This window comes from Sphaerodactylus townsendi, linkage group LG01 (genome assembly GCF_021028975.2).
Source record: "Sphaerodactylus townsendi isolate TG3544 linkage group LG01, MPM_Stown_v2.3, whole genome shotgun sequence".
In the NCBI taxonomy this organism is placed as follows: domain Eukaryota; kingdom Metazoa; phylum Chordata; class Lepidosauria; order Squamata; family Sphaerodactylidae; genus Sphaerodactylus; species Sphaerodactylus townsendi.
In genome coordinates this window covers 87,693,636-87,721,563 of record NC_059425.1, presented here as the reverse complement: position 1 = coordinate 87,721,563, position 27,928 = coordinate 87,693,636, and the positions used below count along the sequence as shown (strand labels likewise).

The window sequence follows — 27,928 nt, the reverse complement described above, 5'->3', positions numbered from 1 at the left end:
TTCAGACAATATGCACTGGCAGTCAGGACAACTAATACAGGACAACACTTTTTGTCTCAGGGGGACTGGAATGGGTATTAAAGTTGCCTTCTTACTGAGATATTTTATAAGATTAACAGCAACTATTGCAAGGGCTTCACACGTCCCTTTGGTAAAGGCCTTAAAACTGCACATGAAATTATTGTTCTTCACAGACACTCTAGAAATGTCAAGTGTTCTGTCCTTGAGGCTAATGCCTTCTTTGGTTTCTCCCTCCTGTCCACGGACAGAAAGAACTTCCAGTTGACTAAAAACCTAATGACCTCTAAGGACCAGGTATGTTTGGATAGGAGATAGAGAGCCCTTTCTCATGCTGATAGTCACAATCCTTCACCATCAGTACGTCATTGGCTACCCTGTCCCTGAAGAAAGGCAAAAGGAAATATCATCCAAATATTAACAAGGTATGAAATTGTCACTGTCATCAGCTTGGTGAAGATCCTCAGTGCATATGTGATAGCAAATGCTAAAGCACTTAACTTGAAATGTTTCCCATGATAGGAACTGCTAAATAATTCTGATAAAGTGAGAAAATCAGAACATCCAAACCTGCTTCCATCAAGTCTATTAAGGCCATGAAATCCAGTCCTGAATTTTCAGTACCTCACAAACTTGTTCATATATTTGAGATCCCATTTCATTCTCCATGGAATCCAGGCAGACATTGGCCATAAATGTATACATTTATCTCCCAGTACTGTTGGCATGCCATTTAATACATTAAATACCCACTCAACTGACTCTGTCAGACAGACAGAATGACACACAATTTGAAGAAAACAGAAAGCTGGGAAAAAATGTAAGAATTCTAGCCTGGAAGCAATATAAAGACAGAGCTCCCCCCACCCCACCCCGCCAAACTCTTCCCGAGACAGGGAAACAAACAGAAGGGCATTTCCCAGAGTGAAGACAGGAAGCCCTTAAACCTGATGGACAGAATCATCCAGTAAATGGTGCTCTCCACCGTCAAGAAGCAATGTTTTTATGAATTAGAAACTGAATAACTAGAATGGATTAGAAACTGAATAGTTAGAATAACTAAAATTATTCTGTTGATACTTTGAATGCTATGCCTCAAATATACAGAGAAGGGAACATTCTTTTTTGTCTAAGGATTGCTTTCAGGAGCGCAACCTTTGTTTTTCCAAGCAAGCAGTCCTTTTAATGACACTGCGGTAGGTAATAAATGTATATACCATATTCTCTAATGCTCCCTCAGCAAAATGCATTAAGAGGAAAATAATCTTCAGCTGCCAAGAATTTATTTAGAATGCAGTTACACCTTCTGCAATTGTTCTTAATTTACTTATTTAATTTTTCCCTAACCATCTGCATCTAAAACCATTAAAAATGGTGTGACAAAAGCATGTAGAAAAGCCATGTTCAGACTGTTTATCGAGATTTTTTTTTTACTTTTCTGAACAGGTGTCACTGGACACTCATTCCAAACAGCTGTTAAAATGGACGGGTGGGTAGAAGGGAGGGAAGGGAGAGATTTGCAATTCTCCATCCATATTTGCAACAGTTTTATCTATTTTAGGAGTTACATGCAACAGCTTTAAACATAAATTATGACAGTGATGGCAAACCTATGGCACTCCAGATGTTCATGGACTACAATTCCCATCAATTGGCCATGCTGGCAGGGGCTGATGGGAATTGTAGTCCACGAACATCTGGAGTGCCATAGGTTCGCCACCACTGAATTATGAGAAAAAGATGGCAAGTGAGAATATGCTATCAAGGCAAACCAGAAAGAAAAAACACACAAATGTTTGATACATCATGAAGGGGCATGCACAACAATCGTGATAATTTGTTTTGCTTTGTTTTGAGGTCCAATTGTACAAACCATTCTGAAGGGGCCAATAGGGTAGAAAAGACAGACCTGGCCATGAAGCTCACTACAAGGCCTTGGGCAAGCCATTCTGCCTCCTAGCCTACCCTGCAGATGTCCCTCTGACATATACAGTCTCCCTGTCTGGCCCTTTGGTACAACAGTATATGAATGTTATAAGCAACAACAGAGACTTGAGACAAAACCAGAAAAGTGTAGTGGCTAGAGTAGCTGATAGGCCAAAAGAGACCCATGTACAAATCTCCATTATGCAGCTTGCTCGAGAACACTGGGCCAGGCATTGTCTCACAAGACTATTGCAAGGGTAAAATGGGGGATAATGTTCACTGCCTTTCTGGAAGAACAGCAGGATAAGAAAGTGACTGAACATGCAGATGAAAAGTGTCACCAGTATACAATGGACAATGGAACAGTTTGCTGCCTTGTTGAAAGAAACTGGGGCAGTCCAATCCCAAGCCTTGGGAATGGCACTGCTGTGGCAGCGCCCTACCATCTCCAGAGAACTATATAGTGGCGCAAGGAGGCAAAAACCCCTCTTCCCACAGCTGGAAAGCCTTCCATTTCAAAATACTTTCCTTTATCTTCATCACTTTCTATATTTCAGAATCTTGTATACACACAGTAGCACAAAAGAGAAGGGGAGAGGAAGCTCTAACCCCTGTGTTGCTGCCCCCTGCCCACCCGCCCCAACATACAGCAAGAAGATATTTTCATGGGTAAGGCTTATTCAATGGCAGCCAATCTCTAGCCTTCAATATGCTGAGGCATGGCAATGAATCCAGTTCTCTCCATAGTCATTTTGAAAGCTCAAGGGCACCAAGCAGGTTCAGGTTCCCTTTGATACCATGAATATATTATGAGGAGGGCCAGAGGAGATTTCTACATAAAGACTCATCATTGATGGTATAATCTTAATATTAACAATCAGATGAAATTTCCATTTTTAGAATAACAATTTTTCAGATTAGTTTTACAGTTATATCAAAATTACTTATTTGGTTGTATATATATAAATTACTTATTTGGTTGTATATAGATAAATAATTATGAAATTATTGCATGGTATCTCCAGATTCATTCAGACCACCAGGACTTGTATTTCTTTGCTGTAGTGTTTGCATTTTGTATGCCTGCCTGCCTTATCTGTAGGCAGAAGAACTTCATTAAAATATTCCCAAACTGGTTCTCTTTTACAGCCTGCAGCGATTATAGTCTTTTTCTCAACTCTGTATGTTTATTTTATAACATTTTTGATGTGAAGAAGAGGCACTTTATCACTGCAGCCACAAATGTACAGTTTTGAGAACTGCAAAATCAAGCATCTGTGATATCTTCCAGATAGAAAAACTGCCCAAAATAATCTTACAAAAACCTCTTGAAGAGCATGACATTGTGAATGAAGGGAATTCATTTACCCAAAAAATGAAAGACGGCATGAATTTACAGTCGTGTGCTACATAATTAAAAACTAATCTTTATTTCATGAATAACCTTTAGACTATAATGTACCTTAAATAGATTTTCCCTCCAAAAACATTTTGTTTTAAAAAATCTGATTTAAATTTTTAAAAATCTGATTTAAATAAAATATCTGATTATTTAATTTTTTATCTATCCTTCTTCTCAGCTTTATTTGTGACAAAGAAAAGTAAGACACACGGTGAAATCATAAGCTAAAGAATTAGAAAGTTACATGGAATCTTTTTCTTACCTTCAAAAGATAAGCAAAGGGAGACACACCCCAAGTTACCTCATAATTCTAATGAACATTATTAACACTGTCTTCTAGAAAAATCAGTATTAAGAATTAGCCATGTTATCAGCCCCTCTTACATGACTTTACTGTTGACATATTATCAGAGGAGCAACTCTATCTACCCTTAGCCAGGGAAATGCACTCTACCCTACTAGCACCTGCAGAACACTCCCACACATAGACCAAATAAAAATAATTGTACTAAAGTTTATAGTTCCCACAGTATTGTCTTCAACTATGCTACCCCATCAACCTTAACCCTAACATTGTTCCCACAAAGACTTGCTCATGTAACTAAGGTTACCCATCACAATTTATTTTTACTGGGTGAATATTAGTATAATTAGCCATTCTTACTAATAGCATAAGACCACTTTGGTGGTTTGAGCTGGGAACAACCTGCGGATAACATGCAGCTTTTGACAGGTCATATGACAGACATGATATATGGTATCATCTCTCAAAATTCCAACTGTGCCCAAGGCTCAGGTTTGGATTATACCACTACTCCTGCAATGCAAGACTAAACTTTAACTTTTTTTAAAAGCAGTGAGCCTGTAAGAATGTGAATGACTGCATAACACAGTAAACATAACCAAAGAGAAAGGCACTTTCTCTTTGGCATTTACTGTAGCACTTAGACTGGCAGTTAATGTGAGGGTTCCTTCATCTCTGAGGAAGTGAGAGGATCTTAACATGGATGATTCCAGTCCATCAATCAAGAAGGTGGGGCTAAAATTCTTCCAGACTTCTTGTCTTCAGAGCAGAGTCATCCACTTTCCTCAGTAACTCCCAAAGCCAGTATCTATCTCACAGATACTATATCACAGTAAGTAACCCATTCAACACTTTAGGAAACAAGAAAGCATTAACATGGAGAAAAGACCTTTCAACACCCCCCCCCCCTTTAATCAAGACAGGGAAAGATGCCCTCCCTTTCACATTCTGAAGGGGAGAGCATCTGGAAATGCAATGTCCAAAAACAATTGTATCTCATGGTGGATGGGAAAATCAGTTCACCTGCAACTTTTGCTGAAGGTTGCATCAGCAATGTCTGATGAAGATCAACAGATTCCTCAATGGAAGGTTTCGCATTCAATGCTGCATTTGTTGCAGCAATATGAACAGAGTGAGCTGTAATTCCAAGTACTACCTGGAACTTCCTAGCTTGACAAGCATATGATGCACTGCCTTAGAGTCTTATTTATCACCACTCCAAACATTATGTGGAGTGGGCACACTAAGAAGACGAGAGTTTGTTTTACAAACTGATGCTGTGTGCTTGATGTAGATCTTTGGGGCTCGGTGAAGATTGAGCGTGTGCCACTCCTTTTCTTTAGAGTGAGATGGTTGTATATGGAATGAAGGCAATATATTTCTGGGAGTGGTGGAAGTATTGACCTTTGGATTGAATGTTGGATCTGTTCTTAGGACCACGTGTCCTTGTGAAAACACACAGACCTTTCCCAGGTGACAGAGTGTGTGATTCTGAGATCATTTTGGCTGAAGTCACAGTTATAAGAAACAGGACCTTCATTAGCAACCATTTTAGTGGAACTTCTTTCAAAGGTTCAAATGGAGGTTGAGTGCACACTGATAAAATTATGTGCAGTCACTAAGAAAGAACTATCAACAGCTGGAGGGTTGACATGGGCTACTCCTTTGAGAAACCTGACTATGTGAAAATGTCTGGATATCAAACATCCATCAATCGGGGGGGGGGGGGGGGGGTGGGAGCTTGTAGCCAGGGCTGTCACTCATCTATGTAACATATTTTTTTACTCCAAAATTTGGGGTAGCATATGGGCTAATAAGTCTGTTTCCATCTGCATCACCTGGCATGTACTTTCCTTGAAGACTTATTCGTTCTTGACATAGAAGCTCTTCTGGGTGCTGGCATGGTGCTTGTGACCCTTGCTGAATAGCCTAGTCTTAGAAGTCTTTGCCTTTCAATCTCCATGAAGTCAGGTGTAGCTGGTTTTTTCTGGACTGGAAAGATTCTGGTCTATTTTCTTGTTCGTTTCTGTTCCAGTTAGTGCATCTTTGTTTGCTCCTGAAATGGGGCAGAACATGTCGGCTTTGAAAGTGTTGAGAGTGGCATCAACTATAAATGTGATTGCTTTATGAATCCTACTGGAACCTTTCCTCGTCTTTTTGCTCTCATCAAGATTCAGCTGAACCACCTTCCTAGCCCAAATGATGTATGTGTCCTTGAGATCTGAGATAATGTGACTGATACCACAACTGCAAGGGTTGAGGCCTCATCTGATTTTTCTGTGAGAATAATCTGCTAAACCTGGGTTCTGTTTATCAGAAACAGGGTTTGGTCAAATTCTTAGAACAGCACTACTTTTTCTGTACTAGGTAATGTGGAGGGGAAATTCCTTGTTCTCTTTGGGTTTGGCTTTAGGATGGTCTCTTCTTCTAGTACAATAATTGGCTTGGCTAATAGTCACTGATAGTCCTCTTAGTTAAAGAAATGATTGGGTTGCTCTGGGACTATTATCTCCTCCTCAGACATTTCCTCTTCTTCCTCATCAGAAAAACTTTTTTATTCCCCTGAGCTAGGTCACTGTGAAAAGAGTGGAGTCTGTGCACCACCAATTTTTTTTGTGCAGCATTAGTCAGCCGTAGTTTATGCCCTGCAGCTTGCTCCCTATCTGAGGAATCCTCTCATCTAAACAATCCACAAGAAGGGGGAGAGCTGGAAGAGGACCTTGAATGATATGTTCTTCATTTCCCTTGTGGGGAAGGTATGATTTGCTCTTGCCAGGACCAAATTTCCTCCAACACTGCACAGCAAAGCCAGTCAACTATTTTCAGGAGCCATTCAGAAAATGGGGATTAGAAGAGAGGGGAGGTGTCTCAACCTCACTCCATGGGGGTGCCCTGTCTCCCTGACTTCTCTGCTGGGACTAAGTACCCACCATCTTATTGGCACGAAGGATCTCCCCACCAGAATCAGCTGCTGTTGTTCAGATGACCTCTGAGTCGTGGTCAATTTGTGTAACATGGTCCTCTCACTGCCTCTGCTCATCTGCTACTGACTGTTCTTCTGCAGGTATCTCAACCATAACAAGGAATAGTCCCTTCTCCCCATTTTTGTGGATCCCACCCTCTTTGGAAATTAAGCTGTCCAAGGCTTTGTTGAAGTTCTCCATGTCTTCCTGTGCCTCAGTCACTCAACCCTTAGAAGACTGAGGGGATGAGGAGTGCCTCAAAATAAAAAATGAGAAGTAGGTCTAAAAGCATAGAAATAGATTAGGTACATTCAGATGAGTTGCAGGGCCATTGCTCAGCAGCACCTACGAAAGTCTGTGTAGGAAATGAACTGAGGAAAACTGGTAACTCCCTCAAGAAGACAGGAAGGCTGGGATAATTCTAGGCCAGACTCCTTGATAGTCAGGAATCACCCATGTTAAGATTTCCTGTCTCTCAGAAGGAAAGAGCATATATCATGCCTCTATGTGCATGTGGAAGTCCCATAATTAATCTTATGCATCAAAAACACAGGTGAGAGTCTACAGCCTTAATACTGAGAAGCACTGCATCTCCTTGAATATTGTATTTTTAATTAAATGTGGCATAAGGACATGCGTGCCAGTTTGTATGGAAGTTCTAGTCCATGGAAGGGATTTAGATGGATTTTAAGCTGTGATTAGATTTCAATGATTAGTTTATCAGTACATTAAAGTCCAGCAAGCTGTGCCTTACACTGTGCTGTTTATGACTTGTTTTCATACTGTAGTTTTATGATCATATTATACTGTTTTCCTTGTGAACCTACTCAAGTAGATCTCTGAAAAGGGAGCTTATAAGCATTCTAAAGTAATGTTAGAGTACCCTTAATGTTGATCAATTAATTTCAAGACTATTCCCTTCCAAAACTATAGTGAAAGGCTAATTTTGAATGATAATGATTGCATGTAGTACACCTCTTTCCAAATATGCAAATGTCTGTTCTTCACAAGATGGCCATGTCACAGAAACAGTTTCACATATGAAAATGAAGCAGTGACATGTATGGGGTTTTTCATCCCCAAACTAAATAATTTGAGGGATTATAACATGCCTTTTACATATTTATTAGGAAGGAACCATTCATTTTCTTAAGAAGCTATTCCCTCTTCATTGCGCTTGGATTAAATGGCATATCTTGATTTTGTATTCAACACAGCCAATAGTAATTACTCAGGACACTGGTTTTTGCAAACAAAAGCAAATATATACACACAGATTGCATATTTGGGCACATTACAGGACAGCTCTGAGAAGCAGAGCTAAAAAGCAATGAAGATTCAGTGACCAGAAGCGCAATCAGTTATAACAGCTATGAAACTGGGGATGTAATTAGATGCCACTAAAGAATTCCATCTTCTTACCACATTATTTTGTAATCACATCTTGTTTAATTATAGAAGATTACCACTCCCAACTGCCAAAAATAAGTTTTAGTTTACAAACTGAACAGTAAATTTAAGTAGCATGAACTGGCTGCATTTTAACATCTCAAGTATTGGTTCTGTTGAGATCTGGGAAAGATGCCTTTCAAGAAAAAAAAAAACCTCTAGACAATACCTTTTTTTAAAAAAAAATCCCCTCACATAGTTTTACATAAGTGGTGAATTATCCACTGTTGTGTGACTACTGTTTTCTGTTTACATGCCAATACTTAAAAAAGAAGTTGTCTCACTGAAGCCATCTTCACAGCTAACTTGACCTTGTGGAGAGATAAGGTGCGGAATAAATATTTTAAAGAATTTAATTAAGTAAATACTATAGCTACATTATGGAAAAAGTCACATTAGTTTATGCCTTATTTTGCTGCATATAGTAAATTGAATCATCTGGTATAGGAAAATACCCTCAAGGGAAAAAAAGACCACTTCTCTAGATTCAGCTTCATACTAGCAAATTACTGGGGAACGAGAACACCTGAGCTATGTAGCTCATACAGGGTTCCCCCCAACCCCACCGGATACAATGGTGGGAGGTGAGGGGTAATGTTATCAACTGCTCATGTACTAAAATTCTGCTTTATCATCTTTTTAAAACAATCATGGCATTCACAAAGTAACATTTATTGGTACACCAAGACTAATTTTGCTTTTATAGACTTTTGCCAAGACAGCTCAAGTGCTTTTTGAGAGTCCATTATTCTTCATTGATACAAATCCAAATTTGAATTAAACTCCTCATCAATAAAGAAAAGGTAATGAGTGTGTCAACTGTGGCAGTTAATTCTTTAGCTATATTGCTCAGGTCTACATTTAGCAATGTTCTTTAAAAAGCTCCCAGAGCTGCACCTATTTTTTTTTTCTGAAGCGGGCAAAAGTAAAAAATGACACCCCCTATATTACATACATATTTTTCTTTATATAGTAATGTATAAAATCCCTGTTTATAATATACACATATGATCAACAGCTCTTTTAAAGATAGAATAAATTGTGTTGACTTCTATGAATTGTTCATAAATAATTAAACTTGTAGAGCCCCACTGCCGCCATCCCTTCCGCAGGGGCTTATGCCATCCCACTGTCCCTTTCCCAAGCTCTGACAGGCTCGTCTTCGCCTCTAGACTCTGGGGAGTGGTTTGACAATGACAGTTGTTGGAGCCACAGGTTGCCCCAGGGCAGACTTTTCCTAGGTCGCTTATACCTCCTCGACCCCTTTTCCACTTTTATTCTGCCTTTGCAATGTCCCTGGCTGAGAACTCCGCAGGCCCCTCTCTTGCTCCGTTGCCTGCTCACCCCTCCTCTGCTTTAATTCTCTCCACGCTCTCGCGCTGTTGTTAACTCTCTCTCTCCACGCTCACCTCCTCCACCCTTCTCCACACAGACCCATCCCAGTGTCTTTCTTCTGTCCCCTTATATCCTTTCCTACCCTATATCAGCCCCTCCTTCCACTGGTGGCCAATCTTTTCCCCAGCCCTCCACCCCCTGTAGCGCCCTGTCTGAGCGACAACAAGTGGATGTCTTACTTCTCCCCACCTCGAGGGGAGGGTGGGGTCCATGTTCTGCCCAGCTCGGCAGGGCTGGGTCGGGGCCACGGGACTCCGCGGGAGGCCGTTCACCCATGCTGCTGTGCGCTGTCGACCCTTTGAGCGCCGGCTGAGGCCAGCTGCCTGGGTTCCCCCGAAGGCCACCTCGCTGGCCGCTCCAGCGTGGGAGGTGTCATATTCACTGACTCCGCAGCTCTCCTGGCCACTTGTATGGGAGGTGACTGGCTCACCAGCTATGTGGCTCTCCGAGCTGCTTGTGGGGGAGGCACACGGCTCACCAGCTCCGCAGCTCTCCTGGCCGCTTGTGGGCCCCTCGCTCCTTTTGTTGTCAGGGCTTTTGGGCCCATTGCCCACTCCCGGACAACACTTCTACGTTATTTATCTATTAATTCCTCCAAGAATTAATTTTGTTGTCCTAAGCCAAGGGCATTCATAGCCAGACATGTATGTTAGATGTTAGGAAGACAGACTGTAATGAACTTAGAGGAATTATAAGAATCATTCCATGGCAAGAATGCTGGAAGGGAGAGGAGCAAGTGAAAGGAGGAATCTTCTAAAACTAGAGCTCTTGCAAGCTCAAGCCATCAGTATTCCAATAAGATGGAAATGTGGTAGAGAATTCGCTATGATGGGGGAAATTTAAATTCCAACAAAGGAAGCCCACTAATCAAATAAAGAAAATAGATTCAAAGTCTTTATTCTCAGCCTGTATGCCCTGTTGTTGGCCATGAAAGACTGCCATGAAAGTTTGCTCTGTGACCTTGAACCAGTCATATAGTCTCAGCCTAACATACCACACAGGATAAAATGGAGAAGGGAAGAATGAATGATGCCACCCTCAACTCCTTGGAGGAAGGGCAGTATTTTAAAAGTATTATATTGATAAAGAATAACAAGGTGTTTCATAGCTAGGCTGGTGACGAAAACAAATTACCCCAGTTTTAATATAAAGCTCATAGAAAAACAATTCAATTCCTACAGCTAAGATATCATTTAGGCAGTATAATGACCCGAAAATAGTATGGAGAAAATACATCCCACCCTGCAAAAGTGTGCACATGTCATCATTTTGCTGAAGATACGAAGGCTGAAAGAACAAAAGTCTACATATCTGGCCTGAACAATCCACCCCTTTCTCATTCTCACATATGAATGCCCAACATTCCCAGTTTGTGGTTGAGGTGCCCAAGGCAGATATCAAAGTGCATGAATCAACCATACCGTCCCCTTTCCTCACTCAGACTCTACGGCAAATCTGAGACAAAACTCTAGCAGGTAAGTTCTTCAGGCAAGTTTATTTCTGAAATAATCTCTTACTTGAAAAGGCAATAATGCTAGGAAAAGTGGAAGGCAGCAGGCAAAAAGGAAGGCTGAACATGAGATAGACTGACTCCATCAAGGAAGCCATGTCCCTCTGTTTGCAAAACCTGAGCAAGTCTGTGAACAGAACATTTGGGTTGCCATAAACTGAAAGTGACTTGATTGTACATAATGCACACACACAGATTACACTAAGCCTGAACTGTGCCTAGAAGCTAAAATGAACATGCTGAGGGCTACTTTGGTCACATTATGAGAAGGCAATAATCACTGGAAAAAAGAAGAAGAATTTGGATTTATACCCCACCTTTCTGTCCTGTAAGGACAAGCTCCTTTCCGTACCTCTCCCCACAACAGATACCTTGTGAGGCAGGTGATGCTGAGAGAGTTCCAAAGAATTGTGACTATCCCAAGGTCACCCAGCAGGCTTCAGGTGTAGGAGTGGGGCAACAAACATGGTTCACCAGATTAGAGACTACTTGCTCTTAACCAGTGCACCACTCTCAAAACAAAATAGGAAAAGTGAAAGGCAGCAAGAAAAAAGACCCAATATGAGATAGATTGACTCTATAAAAATAACCAGGATTGCCCCTCCTTCCCTCCTCTCTCGCACCAGGATTGCCTCTTCTTCCCCTGCCCCACACTAGGATTGAGGCGTCTCACTGCCAGGGGCAGGAAGAAGTCGGACTCTGGCAAAAGAGGCAGGGCTGGCAACTGGGAGCATTGGGGCCTTGATGGGAGCAACAAGAATCAAGGGTGGGCTGCCTGGCTGTGACTCAACTCAATCTGTAACCCACAAGCCAAGCCAAGCACATGCAGCCTCTACTTCATCGTGCTGCTCCCAGTCACTTGGGCTACCAGCGAGGATGTCATCACCTGACTGCACATATTCAGCAGGGTGGAATGCACAAGAGCTGGAAGGGGAGCCACCCGCAGCTTTTGACAAGTGGCTGCTGCCGCCGCACCACTATCCCCTCTCTGATGCTGCTTTCTTTCTGCACCCAGGGCACCTGCTCCCCCCTCTATATCCAACCATGAAAGCTCCCACTCTTGTCAACCACACACACAAAGAACTGGCACAGATAGACAACGAGCCTGCCATATCAAAAAAGCCTATGAAGATGCCAATTCTGGTCCACTGTTTCTAGCTAGGGTACATCAACCTGCAGCCTGTTACACCAGGGGAAAAAAACCACTCTCCAAACATGGGACTGAGAATTTTCCTCACGAAAAACAAGCTATAGTACTACAGTTAACACATATTCTGACAGAAAAGATTAGCCTGAATAAAACATAAAACACTACTGTATATGTCTGACACATAAATATTTCCATCCCATTCACTATTACTTTATCTTCTGCTACAGGAGTGTCAAGTAGACAAATCTGGGACAATCGCTACAGTAAGGGTTGTACTGCTCTATACATGCAGGGCTTGGAATCCCCTGGGCAAAGCATATACATTCACTGCCATCACAGGGCGGAGATAACAAAACACACTGTAGGAACAGGCCATACTTTTTCAATTAGCAAAGCTTAGCTTATTCCTTCTCTACTAACTTGTTACTGGGGACAGCAGCATTGCTGAAGAGGAGCACAGGAGACAAGACTGCACTACAGACAAAGCCACTGCAGCTGTGTCTTCTGCCCAAGAACTCCAAGAAGCTAGTATCAACATTAAATTATCTTGCCCCCAATTTATGCATTAGAAGCAGTAAACAAACCTTGATATTTGACACTAAGATGGTGCTTCTATATTCTTCTGAATTTCTATCTCCTCACAAAATTCTACAGGAATGCAGATATATTCCCATGGCAAAAGCTGAATCATCCATGCATATTTCTGACATGAATTTAGGAAGAAATTTAGTTTTTAATTAATGTACCATCTTTCACTAAATCTACCCTTTAGAACAACCTCCTCTCATCTCTCATAGCAGGTTAGCTATTGTATTTTATAATTGCCATTCAGTTGTCACCTAGACAGATCAGAAGAAAGTTGGATGTTTCACTAATGGGATTGTAAAGAACATTTACTAATTAAAACATCAAAAAATACATGAACCATTTCTCTAGATACAAAGCACTATAAAGCTTGCTTAATTTGCTGACTATAGTTTCTTTTCTGTTATATTTTCTTGACAATGTGAATGTCTCAACAACTAAAGTTTCATTAAAAGGCATGGAGAAAAGCATTTATTTATATCCTGTTTTTCTCCCCATTGGGGATACCAAACAGCTTACAACACCATCCTCTCACCCTCCTTTTTATCCTCACAATGACACTGGGCTAGTCTGACAGAGTGCTTGACCCAAGATCACACAGTGAGCTTCCATGGCAGAGCGGGAATTTGAAAATTGGTTCTAACGTGAGATTGTAACCATGGTACTACCACACTAGCCCAACAGTATAGTACTACAGTAATTATACACTTGATTGTGTAGCGGGACAAAGACATCTGTTGATGAGAATTAAATTATCAGTATTCATCATTTCAGATAAAATCACAGCAGTACACAGCCACTGGCTACATAATAAGCTTTTTGCCTCATGCTGCAGAACTAACTGGATGAATGCTGTCATGCAGCTTACTCAACTACAGCTCAGACTATAACAGTTATTTCATACACGGCTAAGCAGACTAACCTACCATTGCACAGTTTAGAGTTATCAGCTAAATCCAAATGGACTGGTTTACCAGCAGCATCATTTCCATCTCCTCACAAAAAGAACTGTGGCAAGCAGCCAACAAGCATGAGAAGTAAACTGCAAGCACTAACTAGAATGAGTTTCGTGCAGTTTTGGAGACAGAAAGGACAGAACTTGGAAGTACTTTAAACACATCTTCTACACTGACATAATTAAGTACTATTTATTTTCTTGAAAACACCTCTTTAAAGCCATTATTAATTTCACATGTACAGTAGGCCATCAGGAAATTTAACAACTCTTTAAAATCAATTTGATGGGAGGCTAATTACTGTCACATTCCCACACTGGGTCTGTCTGTTCTTACATGCATGTTATGTGTCTGCCTGCGTGTAAAATCATGTTTCCTCTTCTTGCCACTACTCCAAGATATAAAACCAGGTTTCTCACTTATTAACCAGCTGGTAAAGCTGCCTCTGAGCAAGTACAAAGGGCAGAACTTCCAATTACCTTAGCTTCCTCCACGAGTGCAAGTCCTTAATGTGTATGAGCGGCATTAGTGTATGGGAGGGATTTCAGACACAGTTCGCTTTCTTAAACAGGAAGGAAATTTTATTTTAAAAAATTAAACTAAAACACATACATAGAGAGTAGTCATTACAGAAAATAAACCCCCCAAAAAGGCAGCCATTAAACTAAGTCAAATAAACAGATCCAAAAAAATGCCACAAAAGCCCCTCTCTTTCTGCCCTTTCTTCTCCCCCTCACATACCCTCTCCCCCCACATACCCTGCGGAAGGAGGAAGTAGCAGGGAGAGTATTCAGTTTTCTCCCTACCGTTGCCTCTGAAGTCCACATGAACTTAGGAAGTGGCAGAAGGGAGAACTGATTGCTGGGTTCAGGACAGCCAAGCCCAGCAGTCAGCCCTCTCCACATTCAGCTCTCCCTGCCCCTCACTTCCCAAGTCCACATGGGAAGAGCTAAGGCAGCAGAGGAAGGTGACATTTTTCAGATTAAAAAAACCCCGAAAATTTGGGAAAACTGAATAAAGCCAGTAGGGGGTTCAGCTTTTTTGAAAATTTCCGGGTCTTTCAAATCCACACCCAAAAAACAAACAAAAAATGCACCCCATCCCCCACCCCCAGATGCCATCACAGTGGAGAATACAGATCTAAACAAAACAAAGGGGAAACATATCTAGCTGAGTTACATAATGCTAGTTATCTTCAGATGGAGCAAACATGGTCTCAGTCACCACATTTGGGCAAAGTGTTGAAACCAAGAACAAAGGAAGGCTTTTGACACTCTGCCTGCTTAGGTGAAAACCTCCCCCCCCCTCCCCATCCAAAGTTAGGAATCCTGCCTCTCTGCTGTCTGCCAATGGGAGTCCCTTGGCACGTAGCCCTCGGCCCTGATTGAATTTTATGATCCCCATCCATCAGATCCCCTTTAGCAGGCAGGCCCCAATAGCGGAACCAAAGTACCTGCTTTCCCAACTCTCCACTCTTGGGAAAATAAACACTTTGCTGTTTGTTCAGGAACCCCAATCATAACAGCTACGTCAAATGAATGCACCCATATTTTGGATGAAACATGTAAGTCATTCTGCTGATACTTAATACCAGAGAGCTACTTTATAAAGATTGGTATCTATGCCTAAATGGTTTTCGTTTGCAAGATTTTTGAGCGTATTGACAGAAATTACAACTAGTTACTGATTCTGTAATCAACCATCTAAATGAGAATTTTCTACTACAATCTAGTATATGTGGGATCAATTTTTATTAAAAGACAGCTAGACTTTAAGTACAGAAAGTATTTGATTTGCAGATCTTCCTCAAAAATGGTCCATTTTATACGTTACCCAGACTGGGATCATGGTTTCTCAGAAAATCCTAACCTATAAGAATCAAGCAGAAGGAAAATCCAGACATCCCTTGTGAGGCCCCTCATATCCACACTCCCTTTCCCCCAGAGTCCATCTTCCCACTGCAGCGATGGGAGAAGGCAAAAGAAGGTGCAACTGGAATAACGGGAGGCAAATACCACACTCAATCTTAGACAAAAGGCTAAGAAGTGGGAGGCAAATACTAACAGAACAGACAAAAACTGAGTAGTAAACTCAAAATTCTATTACTGATTGTTTACTTTAGTACAGGTAGAACTGTAAGTTACAAGAGGGTTTTCCCTTAAACCATAACATTTTAAGACTGTGGGTAAGGGTAAGAAACTTAAAATAACTCTACAGCTTTGCAAATCATCACAAAACTGCTAGGACTGTCTCATTCTGCTTGGCAAGCACCCATATATGACAGCCATATAAGTGACTGGTATGCCACAGATATGACAGCTTATTAATCTTCAGTTGATTTTTATACACAGAGACGCCAATTTGCCCATTTAAGTATTTTTAGCATCATACTTTGGTTTGAGAGGCTTCTTCCATTTTGCAGGAAGTTCAACAAAACCAAGTTTTAATACATCACAGTATTTGTATGTGAGCACTTCAGAATTTCCCAACGGATTACTTAATATAGTAATCAAAGAATCCATAAAATGTTTTGCAAAAAAAAACAACAACAACCCACAAGGCTTAAGGTGGGATATCATGAGTGAACAGTGACATGGCTGGCTGAACCATCAATCAATCGTTATGCCCTTGATTCAGTGAATTATCATGCCCAGCTTAGTTACTGAGATCTAATGAGATTAAGCTAGCCTAGGCCCTCCAGATCAGGGCTCACTTATTACCATATTGGCATAATATCAATTTGCCTTTAAGGATTATTTAAAATTATGGGATCTCAAGCCATACAAAATACTTATAAAGAATCTATAACTTTTGCTTAAGAGCTTTGTGGTCGATGCAGATAAATCATTCTGTAACATCACTGTAGACTGGAACATTTTATGCAGTTTCATAGTCAAGTCAGAAAAACTAACTTTTGCTTTTGTGACTTTTTGACTATAATTTTAAGAAGGGAAGTAGCTTTCAGGAGGCATCCTGCACCTACCAATCTGCCAAAGCTTTGTTCCAGTGTTGTGTGGTTGTAAAGAAATGCAACTATTTGGTGTGTTCTGGAGACTAGATTAGCAGAACCTTGAGAAAAAGGATTCCGAATTAGCTCCATTAAAGTTTTGTTCCCTTGGATCGAAAGTGGCTCAGCTTCTAAGTTTCTGGTGCCATTCCATTCTTCAGACTGTGGACCTGGGCCAGAAATGTATCTTGCTGTGCAACTTTACTTCTTTTATAATGCAGCAGTTTCACCTGAATTAAGAGCTTGATATTTATGGAGTACAGCTTTCCAGAATCTGAAATAGAGGCCTTTGCCAGCCTTGTGCATCAGAACCTTTTACACTGGGTATGATCAAATCTTAGCATGGAATGCACTGCAGGGGCAAAGCTACAGAAAATGGCACTTGGGGCAAGAGCTAAAATTATACCCCAGTCCAAACATCAAACATCCATTTTTTAAGATAACTGTATCAAAGCAATGCCTTTTTGTTACCTGAAATACCTCCACACCTATTTGTCTCCATTCAAATATAGGTTTCAAACTCACGGCCCTCCAAATATTATGGACTACAGTTTCCATCATTCCCTGCTAGCATCATGCTGGCAGGGGATGATGGGAACTGTAGTCCATAACATCTGGAAGGCCACGAGTTTGACACCTGTATACAGCATAGACATAAAATATTGACCATCTCTACAGTACTCATCTCTACTCCAAGGAATTCCCCCCAAAAAGAAACCAGCTCTCATAATTCATCCCCATTATTGAAAAAGAAAAGGCTGTGAAGGCTAAGATAGTGTGTGGGGGAGGAACTTCCTTTCACATTCTAAAGACCTAATGATACTGGTAGTAAAGGTATGATGTTCTGAGAAAGATAGGATCTGCAATTCTGGAACGTGAAGGGGAAAGGGAAAAAGAAAACAGTGGAGAGAGATGAAAAGAAATAGAAAAGATGGAGAGAGAGATGAAAAGAAAGGAAGACTAGATAAACAAAGAAAAGATAGAGAGATAAATGGAAGGAAGGATGGAGAAACAGATGGAAAGATGTTCTTGTAGCAACCGTATGTCTACATTATGAACTTTAATAAATAAAACTACAACCAGATGACAGAAAAAAAATTAAAAGATCCTTATGGCATCTTACTACACCATACGTTTTGGTGAATTCAAGTACACTTCATCAAATGGATGAGGTAAATCAGATAGAAAGGCAGGCTTCCACACACAAGGAGAAAAACTGTGAACAGTGTGGTCACTGTGAAATGCACAAGGTGTAATTGTAGCATTTATGTACAAAATTAACAATATAAAAGATACGCACAGGAACCATTGTAATTACAGAATTTCTGATTTACCATTTCAATTCCCTATTTAGCAAAACAAAAAACCCAAAATAATCAAAATGAAACATGCCCTTAATTGTTACCTTCACCTCTTTTCCTTCCCCTCTTTTTCTACTATCAGTCCTATCAATTAACCAGCTAAAAGTTTAGCTGATTTAGTTCATCAGTTTAACAGAGCAAAGTCTGCAGCCCTTTAGTTCAGAAAAATGTACACCTTTACTTAGCAGCCAAATCAACCATCAGAAAAGCTATGAAGGAAGATCTTCTTAGGAAGGAAAAAAAAGCCTCCTCCAACCACCAGAAACCCCGTTTTCAAATTCCAGTGAGGGGAGCAGTCTTTGGGCCAATAAATACTGCACCTGGTCAGGGGCACTCTAGCATGAGACTGCACATTTTGATTACCTGAAGACAGTAAGTCCCAACAGGCCTCTTGCTTAGACTGTAGCAAGTCATTCCACCTGCTGAGGCCAGGGCTGAAGCGGCTCTGGGAAACCCTTGAGGTGATTGATGGGCCCAAGAAAACAAGCACTCCCCCATTCTAGCCCTGAGCACGGAGAAGCCACCTGGAGAAGGGCGGGAAGCTGACCTGAGCCTTGAGCCAGTGAAACTGCAAAACATCAGAGCTGCACCAGAGACAGACTGGTTGCCCAGCAGGAGGTACTGGGAGGGAGCCAGCACAAGAGGGGGACACCCACATGTTCCCCCACCCGGCTGCTGAGCCCTGCAGTGGGGGGCAGAGGCTGACAAGGAGCGCAGGAGGCGGCAGGGAGCGTAATACTCCACTTCCTCATTCATGAGGTAGGGAGAGAGGTGGGGCTGGTAGCCACCGAGATGCACAGAAGTTGCACCCTCCGCCCTGACCTCATAACACCTCTGCTGCACTGTGTACTGGAAAGTATGTGTTCATTGAGCTGTGGCTCCTTTTTTGGGTTAATTTATTTTCAGGTTATGTCTTGCTGAATATATTAACACTTCCCAGTTGTTTATGGACCAGTTTAACATGACCGATCTGAAATACAATAGCATTTAAGCCAAGCTAGAAACAGTCACACAACTATTAACAAGGAACTATGTGACAGTTCTTCCATTAAGTAATTTTATCTGAATCATAGTAGCCATATCAAAAAAATCTAAAAGGTGGGGGGGAAATAAATATACTGTGCCAGAGTCTAGAAGACAAAATGCGTGTGCAAACACGAGAACATATAAGAACAACGATACAAGAGCAGTATGCTAGACAATAAGGTGCAAAGGTGAAAGTGTCCAGTGTGCACTGTAGAAGAAGAAGGAAGAAGCATGCTGGAAGTCCAGTTATGTCCTTGTGCAAAGAAGCCTCAAAATCAGCTAATAGTCCCTTAGAACGTGATTGAATTCTGCTATATAAATAGCAGGACAATTCAGATCTTCCCCCATTTCACAGCTTCAAAAGTCATTACCCTTTTGGTCTGAACAATGAAATAGATTACACGTGCTGTCTTTGAATGAAACTTTATTTATTCATGAGACACATTGTTCATGTCAGCATCCAGCCTCTGGATAAGACAAATAGAGCAGAATATTAGTTTGTTATATTTTAAAGCTTATGGTACTTTAAAGCTGCGTGCTTCTTTAAGAAATCTAGTATTCTAGATTGTATTGCATTATGGTTATATTTTGAAGTTTAGGCTCACAGTACAATCTAGAGCAACTGACAAGATGACGCTCTGAATGCCTAGCCGCTGATATAACTGGGATCATATCATAGCTTTTAAAATAATTTGTATTTACTGTATTTATTGTTGTTTAGACCTTTGAATAATAAATTTAAATTTAATAATATTTAAATGTTATATCTAATATTTAAGAAATATTTTCTGACTTTAATGTTTTCTACAGTGATATTAATATTTTTATAATCACATATTTATTATTCTAGTGGCTAGAAAATAATACTCCTGCTAAGGGCAGGCTATAAGTAACTACGTGTCACTGATGGAGCCACTGTGAAATGGGGGAAGACCCAGATAGTCCCATTTCATATTTATGTAGAAGCATTCAGTCACTTACCTTCTGGAGAACTATTATACTTAGCTGATTTAGAGGATTCTTTGAAGAAGGACACAATTAGACCGCCAGCAGGCTTCACTTCTTCTACAGTGTGCATTGGTCACTTTCATATTTGCACCTTATGTTTTCTTGCATACTGCTCTTGTATCATTATTAAATGTTCTCATGTTTGAACATGTAATTTGTCTTCTAGACTTTGGCACGATATATTTCTTGTGAGCTTCTATTTTTCTGGTAGTCTTGGTATGGCAGGTTTCTGGATTGTATCCCAACTCTACGGCCATTTCTGCACAGGCTGAAATCGGTGATTTCAGCCTGGTAAAACACCGCTTGTTGGGGGGGGGAGCCTTCACACAAGCACCGCCGCCAAATTGATGCAGCGTGGCTCTCTCTCCCCCAAAACGGTGTTTTTAAACTTCGCTCAGCTTCCATCCAGTCCCGAGTGAATGGCATTGGGTGGAAGCCAGAGTATTTCCTGTGCCGCTCCTGGACACCTCCTACCTCCTGCCACCTTCTGTCACTCTGTGGAGGCCAGCGGACACACCTCCTGACCTCCGACCCCAGACGTGTCGCTCTGACCACAGGGGCATGTCCCCTGGCCTCCACAGAATTATGGAAGGCAGCAGGAGGCCTTTGGGGGCAGCACGGCCCATGCGAATGGCCCCGGAGGGTGCACTGGCATGAACTATGCTGATGCACCCCCGATCAGCTATCTGTGCAGAAACGGCCTATGAGGGCACCATAAATCAACCACACCTTGATGCAAAAATGGCTATAATATATACATTCTGCTTCAAAAAGGTTGAGGTAGTAAGCAAGAACAATGGAACCATGCTGCCTGCAATGGACAAACTGCTTGTGACTTATAGATTCAGTCAACTCTATACCACTTTTTTGTATACAAGCATGCCCCCACACCCAGCATCTCCACGAAATTTTACAGTACCTCACCTTAGGTACCTTAGTTTCCCTAAATTATTATAATGGCACAAATGTTTGCCTTTTAAGTTTTTGTTAACAGCTAAGTTACCTATCACCAAGTTTTTCTTTTTTTAACTTTGTGCAATAGTGTGAGGGAGAAGAAGGAATACTGAACCAAAACATGGTTAGAAACCACACATTTACACAATGTTGAAGAAAGGACACTTCTCCATTTATGAACACAGATGCTACTCTGGTGATCACCCTCTAAATTCCATATAAATCACTACATGTAAGAGTTGATTTCTCAACTTGTTGCCACCCCCTACCCCACTTGCTCCAAATATTTGATTCTGTGTCTTTTTGCATGGAATTTTAAAAGCCAGTGACAGAACACAGGCATCAGCAGAGACTTCCCTCATCACAAGGATACCACTCAGAGGTGACAGGTAAAAATCAGCCCAGAGAATATTCTCTCAGTAAAAAGGGATTAAGAAATCTGCCCTTTTCCCACACTGAATGGGTCATTGCTTTTCATGTCCTGTAATCTCAATAATCCAACTAGATAATGCATAGTTTAATACTGAACAATGGTATAATAGCTTGGTTTGAAAGTAATTAAACAACTCAAGGAAACATTGTAGCATATTTATAAAGTCAACACAAAACACATTTTATTTCAAGGCTTTTTATAATAATTTCAAAAGCTATGGCTTTTACATGCCTCTTCTTTCAGTTGCTAGACTATTTTAATGGCAAGGATTAAATGTTATGCTTCGCTGACAGAAAACAGAATCCTAAATCACCAAGCCATGTTTAATGGGTCATTCTCTTCTCCCACAAACACACACACATATATTTGTGGTGCATCCTTCAGCTCTACTGTGACATTATTTTATACTTCCCACACCACAGATCTGTGATGTCTCATGTCCTCTTTATACCACCCTAATTTTTTCTACATGCCTGATTTCTTAAACTATAGAACAGCAAGCTTAATAGAGCCTAAGCTCTATTAAGAGCCAAGATGAAGCTTGAACAACAACACTCATACAACCTCAATATATCTGCAATAGTTTCACAGTCCAACTGCAACACATTTGCTGACATCACTGAATCAAATGAATCACTAACAGTGCAATCCTATTTAAAGGTACTATAGTCTACTCCGTTGAAATCAATGTTAGGTTGGAGTAATTATGCACAGAATTACACTGTAAATAAATTAGTTCTGACTACTATGGTGGTCTGCAGTTCTCAAAAAATTTCAGGATTACCATCATTGCAAAATTTGGCACCCAAGGCCAATTGACTGAAATATGCCAGTAACTAAAAATCTACCATATGCTTCTGTAATCAGTTTGTGAATGTTTAAAACCATAATCTGAGCTGGCTGATATAATTTGATATATTTCTTGTATTAGTTTAGGCACAAAGATAACCTTGTGCTTATGACTTCTTCTATACTCCAGTAACTGGAAACATACCAATGGAAGTCAAAGCTTCATACAGCTCACATTCTTTGGTTTTCACATAAAACAACTCAATTTTGCTATTTTGCTATACATAACTGTCAAACTGTCCTACTGACCTCCAATATTTGCACATCCATCAATTAAATATGCCCTCCAATTGCAACAAAAGGCTTGAGATTTCTCATGCATGGTGGTGGTCCAGTCACAACCAATTTATGGCAACCCCACAGGGTTTTCAAGGAATGAAGTGTTCAGACGTAGTTTGCAATTGCCTGCCTCTGTGTAGCAACCCCACATTTCCTTGGTGGACTCCCATCCAAATATTAACCAGGGCCAAGCCTACTTAGTTTCTCAGAATCTACCAAGATAAGGCTAGCCTGGACCATCCAGGTCAGAGCTTCTCAGGTATAATCTGATTAAGAAAAAACGTAGCTCTAGGAATACCTTGCCCAGTGAACATTTTGCCAAAAGTTGTCCCATCCAATAAACAGTTATAATGTGTCAAAGAAACTAATAAAGACAGTTCAATGGCATACAAGAAGAAATTACTTCTGGACTGCCAGTTTTCAAAACAGTGATAGAAATATTTTAAAAGGAGCAATCTAAGGAATTTGCTCAGGAGAAAAGGAAATCACATTTACTTAAAAAAAAAACTCTTAAACCACTAACTATAACAAAGTTATAGTTAAGACTGGTGGATGGGGCTAACCTTTTGAAAACAGAAGATTTGGTCTCAGGCTAGCCTACATTTATTTCCGGGGGGGGGGGGGTCACTATCTGCCTCTAAAGAATAAGGTCATATTTGTAAGCATTAAAGAGGGACCAACTGCAGCATTTAGGACGCTTGAGATGAGCAACTCCTGCACACACGGAAAATCCAGAGTAACACATTATTTCTATGAGCTTTCCCCATTCCACTGATATGACTCCCTCCCACCCTGATTTCCCCACAAACTCCGACGTGGCTCACTTCTGTTGGACTGGAAGCGACTCTTGCAAGAACGAGTTGAAAACCAGTTTGAAGTCCACAAAGCAAACATCTGCCTTTTAAAAAAATGCGCTCAGAGGAGGAGTCCAACGCGCTGCACTCCCTTCGCTGCACAGGGGAAGAAACGAACGGCAGTCCCCGTTTGCGTACTGGCGACTTTCTCCACTCTTCTCTGGAGAGCCAAAGCGCAAGCCAATTTCACCTCGGGCCAATGTCAGGCTGGGGTGGAGACGGAAAAGTGACGAGTAATGACGCCCCCCTCCCCACACGAGTAATGACGCCCCCCTCCCCACACACAAACAAACCAAGAGGGGAACAATGTCCCCCTCTTCCACCGCCCCACAGAAAAAGGAACCTCGCCTGCCTTTAGCAGGAGGCCGCCTGCGAACAGCCCCTGAGCTCAGGAAGGCAGACAGGGATCAGCACAGTCGCTAGAGGAAGCGGGCAGAAACCCCGGCCATGTTTCATGGGAGGGAAGTGAAAAGAAGCAGCAACACCAACTCCATTTGCAGAGACTCCGAGAACCACCTCCGCGAGGGAGGCGGGAAGAAACCGGGGTGGAGGAGCCACGGCAGCTCCGCAGGCTGCAGTGAGCCGCTGGGAGAGGAGGACGAGCACGGAGGCGAAGGCGAGGCTGAGAGGACACCGGCACTGGGGCTCAGCCTACCTGACTGTGAAAGGGGTGGGAAGGAAGGAAGGAAGGAAGGACGATCCGCCTATCTCTACCCCACGAGAGAAGCCGCCTGGGCGCCCGGCTGCCCCTCGCCGCACTCACCTTCTTGCCGCCCCCGGCGAGCGCGGCGTTCCCTCCCGAGTACATGTAGTAGGCGATGCCCAGCACCCACAGGAAGGCGAAGCAGAACAGCATCCGAGACCGGCGCCGCATCCTCCCGCCCGCCCAGTGCTGCAGCCGCGGCACCAGCCGCCGCCAGGCCAGCAGGAAACGGGCAGCGGGCGCTGCCTCCGCCGCCGCCGCCGCCGCGCAGGGTCAGGGGGCAGAGGGCGAGCGCCCACCCCCCGACCAATCGCCAGCAGGCCAGCCCCGCGCGGGGCGTGGCTAGGTGCGTCGCCATGGTTGCAGCACGCTGAGCCTCCTGGGGTCCCTCCCCTGCTCGCCCGGCACTTGCGCTGCAGGGGTGGTGCGCGCTCCACCGGACGGGCTGCAGGGACTGACTGCGGCGGAGCGAAAGCGGACGGCGCCACTGCCTCCCCTCTCCCCCGCCCCTGCTTTAGTACAGATCCCTTTTACTTCGGTTTCCCCGCTTGACAGGACAGACAGGCGGAAGGACGTTCCACTCTTCTCGCACGCTCCGTTGCTGGCCTGAAAGTCAAAGGACAGTCAAAGGAAGACTCCAACGAGAAACATCTGCATTCTAAAATTTATCAGTAGGTTGCATTGTTTTAGTTAGGAGCTTAACTTCTGCAATTTTCCCAGTCTCCTGCTCATCGTAAGTAACTAATCTGTTTTATCGCCAGTTGCAAATGTTATTAGTATCGTGCTGATCTGTATATCTTTTGAGTTTTGCATCAAAATTACACAAAGTAGATCTTCTAACTCTTTGTTTGCAGTTTCTTTCCACTCCTTGTGCTGACTGAAAATTCACTTCACACATCTGGCAAAATGAGCCAAGAAAAGCTTACACTACATCTGTTCCTCTTTAAGATGCCACGAGATTCTTGCTTTTGCTGCGACAAAGTTGGCTGTGTCAAGTCACAGCTAACCCCTTGGGGGCTTTCCAGGCAAAAAATGTTCAGAGATCATTTGCCATTGCCTGTCTCTGTGTACAAATTATGGCTTTTCCTGATAGTTTCCCATCCAGATAGTAACTGGGGTTGATAAAGCATAGCTTCCAAGATCTGATGAAATTTGGCTAGCCTAAACAGTCCAGGTCACAGTGCAACAGAATTATCCCATCAAAGTTTGTAATCAGCTGGTTAAGTTTTGAAAAAATGTATAATAGTATGAATGGGAAGAATCTGTAATATCAGAAATGACGGAACTGCTTTTCAAACAAGGTTTACTGACAGTCAACCAAATGAAAGAATACAGGTGCCCCAACAAACTGAAGATATACTGGAGCAAGGTCATAGCTTGGGGGTGCTGGTGGACCGACCCAGGACAGCAGTGGCCAGTGACACCTTTAACTGGCCTTAGCTAATGAGCCACTGTGAGCCTTCCTGTGCAGAAAATATCTTGCCACTGTGATGCATGCCCTTATGACATTTAAATTAAACTAGCGTGGCCCGGCCACGCGGTGCTGTGGCTTATTGTGGTGAAATGGGAAAGGAACAGTAGCAGCAAATCAATTGCAGAGGCCAGCAGTACATGCTCATGCAAACATGCAGCCTGATACTGTGCGATGTCAGTGATGTGTGTGCCCGCATTCCTTGGGGGGGGGGAATGGAAAGGCACCCCTCCCACACATCTAGGCTGGCTGGTCATGATCCTTTACCTGGGAGTAAGTTTGGTTGGTGGCAATGGGTGTCGCTTCTGAGGAAACCCTCTGACGGGTGCGACGCAGCCATTCAAAGTATGTCATGGTTGCTGTACTGAGCTTACTCCTGAGTAATGCGTGCCTGGTTTTCTTAACTGTAACTGCAGTATTCAGGGAATCGAGGGTGCCTGGCCCCTCCCTCCCCTCCCTTGCATGCAACCCCTCACTGTCTCCCCTCCCTCACTTCTCTTCCCTTGCATGCCACCCCTCCCCCTCCCTCCCTTCCCTTTCCCTCCGCTAGGGTGGGTGGGTCATATCAAGAAGCTGGGCCCCTGCCTCCCCTCCCTTGCATGCCACCCCTCACTATCTTCCCTCCCTCACTTCTCTTCCCTTGCATGCCACCCCTCTCCCTCCCTCCCTTCCCTTTCCCTCCACTAGGGTGCGTGGGTCATATCAAGATGTAGGGCCCCCTGCCTCCCCTCCCTTGCATGCCACAGCTCACTGTCTCCCCTCTCTCACTTCTCTTCCCTTGCATGCCTCCCCCACTGTCCCTTTCCTCTCCCTCCCTCTCTTCCCTTGCATGCCACCCAGTGGTGGGATCCAAAGTTTTAGTAACAGGTTCCCATGGTATGGGATTCAAACTGTGGCGTAGCGCCAATGGAGCTGGGCGGGGCACGACAGGGGCATGGCCAGGTATTCCAGGGGCGGGGCATTACTGGGCGGGGCTGTGGCAAGGACGCAGCCACTGTGCCGGTCCTTGGGTGGGAAACGAATGCACGCAGGCGCAGGCTGCCACTCATGCTGGTGCACCTCCTGCTAGACTGCTTCAAGTTCTGCGTGCTACTTCTGAGAGAAGGGGCGTAACTAAGGCAAGTATCACGTGACAAAATCACCAATTAGTAACCCCCTCTCAGCACACACAAATAATTAGTAACCTACTCTCGGGAACCTGTGAGAAACTGCTGGATCCCATCTCTGATGCCACCCCTCCCTCTCAGTGGCAGTGGAGGTTAAGAGCTCGTGTATCTAATCTGAAGGAACCAGGCTTGATTCTCCGTTCTGCCGCCTGAGCTGTGGAGGCTTATCTGGGGAATTCAGAGTAGCCTGTACACTCCCACACACGCCAGCTGGGTGACCTTGGGCTAGTCACAGCTTCTCGGAGCTCTCTCAGTCCCACCTACCTCACAGGGTGTTTGTTGTGAGGGGGGAAGGGCAAGGGAGATTGTCAGCCCCTTTGAGGTCTCCTGCACAGGAGAGAAAGGGGGATGATATAAATCCAAACTCCTCCCTCCTCCCTCCTCTTCTTTCTCCTCACTCCCTCCCTCCTCCTCCCCTCTCCCTGCGTTATTGTATGTGTGTGTATGTGTTTCACTTCCACGCGAGTTACTGCCTATGTGCTGTTTCCACTGCTCATCTTTGGCCATCTGAGTGAACATTCTAAGGGCATGAACATTCCTAAGGAGTGACAGTTACACACAGGCCCTCCTCCCTGTATCCCTTTTTCTCACCAGGGGAGCTAGCCAGGAAAAAAGGCTGCTTTTTACCTGGGCCAGGTATGAAATTTCAGGTATGTGAACATCTGAAAACACTCTCGCCTGACTGACTATAGTGGCTGGGAATTTTCAGAGGAATTGGCCCAGCAGTTACTGAGGTACCCTGTCATCAACACATACACGGAAAGCTTTTTATATATATAGATTACTGCAGAGCACTGTACACAGGGTTGCCCTTGAAGGCTATCCAGAAGCTACAGTTGGTACAGAGTGCTACAGCCAGAATTTGACTGGAGTAGATTGTAGGGACCATATCACTCCAGTCTTCTGCCATCTACAATGGCTCTCAATTTGCCTCTTGGCTCAATCCAAGGCTCATTCCGCACATGCAGAATAATGCTATTTCAAACTGTTTTCAATGCTCTTTGAAGCTGTGCGGAACGGCAAAATCCACTTGAACATAGTTGTGAAAGTAGTTTGAAAATGCATTATTTTTGTGTGCAGAAGGGGCCCAAGATTCTGCTAAGACTTTAAAGCACTGTTGGTTTGGAGCCAGCATACCTCAAGGACCCCTGACCTGACC

The 27,928-nt window shown here is 43.0% G+C and overlaps 1 protein-coding gene across 1 annotated transcript in view; it reads right to left on the bottom strand.

Annotated features, from left to right (window-relative positions):
* GALNT2 (polypeptide N-acetylgalactosaminyltransferase 2) overlaps positions 1–24,409 on the bottom strand; it is a 109,233-nt gene extending 84,824 nt beyond the window's left edge. The window contains 1 exon segment of the mRNA XM_048486389.1: positions 24,193–24,409. Coding sequence (XP_048342346.1) covers positions 24,193–24,303 — 111 coding nt within the window. The 5' untranslated portion in view covers positions 24,304–24,409.
* Between the last annotated feature and the right edge of the window lie 3,519 nt (positions 24,410–27,928).